The sequence below is a fragment of the Echinococcus granulosus genome, assembly GCF_000524195.1.
Source record: "Echinococcus granulosus chromosome Unknown EG_S00351, whole genome shotgun sequence".
NCBI classification, from domain to species: Eukaryota; Metazoa; Platyhelminthes; class Cestoda; order Cyclophyllidea; family Taeniidae; genus Echinococcus; species Echinococcus granulosus.
In genome coordinates, this window is record NW_020170731.1 from 1,610 (window position 1) to 3,161 (window position 1,552).

The 1,552-nt window shown below is 41.0% G+C and overlaps 1 protein-coding gene across 1 annotated transcript in view; it reads right to left on the reverse strand. All coding sequences in view use genetic code 11, as the record gives it.

Annotated features, from left to right (window-relative positions):
• EGR_11053 (hypothetical protein) overlaps positions 1–1,467 on the reverse strand; it is a gene marked incomplete at both ends in the record, with an annotated part of 2,706 nt that extends 1,239 nt beyond the window's left edge. The window contains 2 exons of the mRNA XM_024500302.1: positions 9–85; positions 1,422–1,467. Coding sequence (XP_024345283.1) covers positions 9–85; positions 1,422–1,467 — 123 coding nt within the window. The remainder of the gene's footprint in view (positions 1–8; positions 86–1,421) is intronic.
• Between the last annotated feature and the right edge of the window lie 85 nt (positions 1,468–1,552).

Below are 1,552 nucleotides of genomic sequence, written 5' to 3' on the forward strand. Positions count from 1 at the left end.
CCGCCTACCAAAATTGAAAATTGAAGAAACAGCCTAGTGTGATCAGCAGTGTGTTCATCTGACTTATCCTCATCGTAGTTCGAATCTGATAAATTTGAATTAAAATGTTCAAATTCTTTTGTATTGTGGAGGTTGGATGATAGCTCAAAATTTTGATGCTAGATCTTTGTCAATCACATGGATAAGGGTGAGTTTATCTTCACGACAGTGATATATACGTGTGGGTTGCAGGTAGTTTCACTGTCTGAGTAATGATCAAGACAAAGCCAACCTGCGCAGTATTATGCAAGACTGCATGGACTGTCGACACGTGTTTAAGCCCATCTGGTGCTTACAGGTGGACCTAGTAGTCATACATTTTGCATTTTACAAACATTACATTCATTGGAATCACTTCTAGAGGTAGCAGGGAGGGAGGGAGAGAGAGAAGGGAAGCAGATGTTGAAAACATCGCCTATTTATTTGGTCCCATGCATCAGATGCTTATTAGTATTTGGTCTATCTGAAGTACGTCAGTAGTGCTTAGTTTGCCTCCCAAATAAAGAGCTTAATTAGCATGCGCAACCAAGTTATCATCAATTCAGAACAAGTGGCGAATCGTATGGCACCCGAGCCAGGTAACGGAAAGTTGGACCGATCCCTATTATTCCATAGCACGCAAGACAAAACAATGGGAGTAATGTGTTTAGTTGTCGATTGTCATGTCATCAGGAAAAATTGCTACATTCTTCGACAGTTTAAGCCACTTTTCCCCTTTATGAACAATCAACTCTCACATTAGCGATAATGCGTTTCGAGTAAATGGGAACACCCCACCGATTGTACTTGCTTGTGATTAGTGAACAACACAGCAGAAGGTGAACTGAAGGAGGGGCGTACCTGAAGTTATTTATTACAGCAAACTTTGCTTCAGAAAGTGAAATTTATTCAAAATCATGTTAGCGATGCTTTACTCGCTATTGTGCTTAAGATGGAATATGTTTAATGACATTGCATGCGTTGGAAAACGGTATTTGTAAGAGTAGATTTAGCTGGTTTGGTAATGTGGCACATTGAGCCAAAGGGATGTGATGAATTGCACGCAAGTTGTTCATTTAATGACTGCTTCTGCTAGTGTGTCCACAACAAAGTGATCCTGACCTCCGGCCTGAAGTCATTACTATCGGCATTCCGAGTACACTAGGCGTAAGGTGCCTACCCTTACCCCTGTTTTACTCTAGTGTCGCTTTCACTTATTTGACGTGCTTTGAAAGTTCCTGACTATGCAGCAAGTATTGCCCAATTAGGGGGAGGCTGAACAGGCGGGCATGCAGCAAAGTCTTTTGAAATGTTGGATAAAGACGTGTCAAGATAATTTGTGTGGAATCAGCTGGAGATTAGTATTTTTCTGTCATCAGATTCCAATAACTTTCCTTTTTTACCTGCAAAAACTTTGCATCCTCTATGCAAGTTAGCTAATGCAGGCATAAGATCACAAAAAAAATTAATGCACTCCTAATAAGAGTTAGGAAATCCGCTCCTTATGGCACTAGAGGCTGGACGGAAGAGGCGA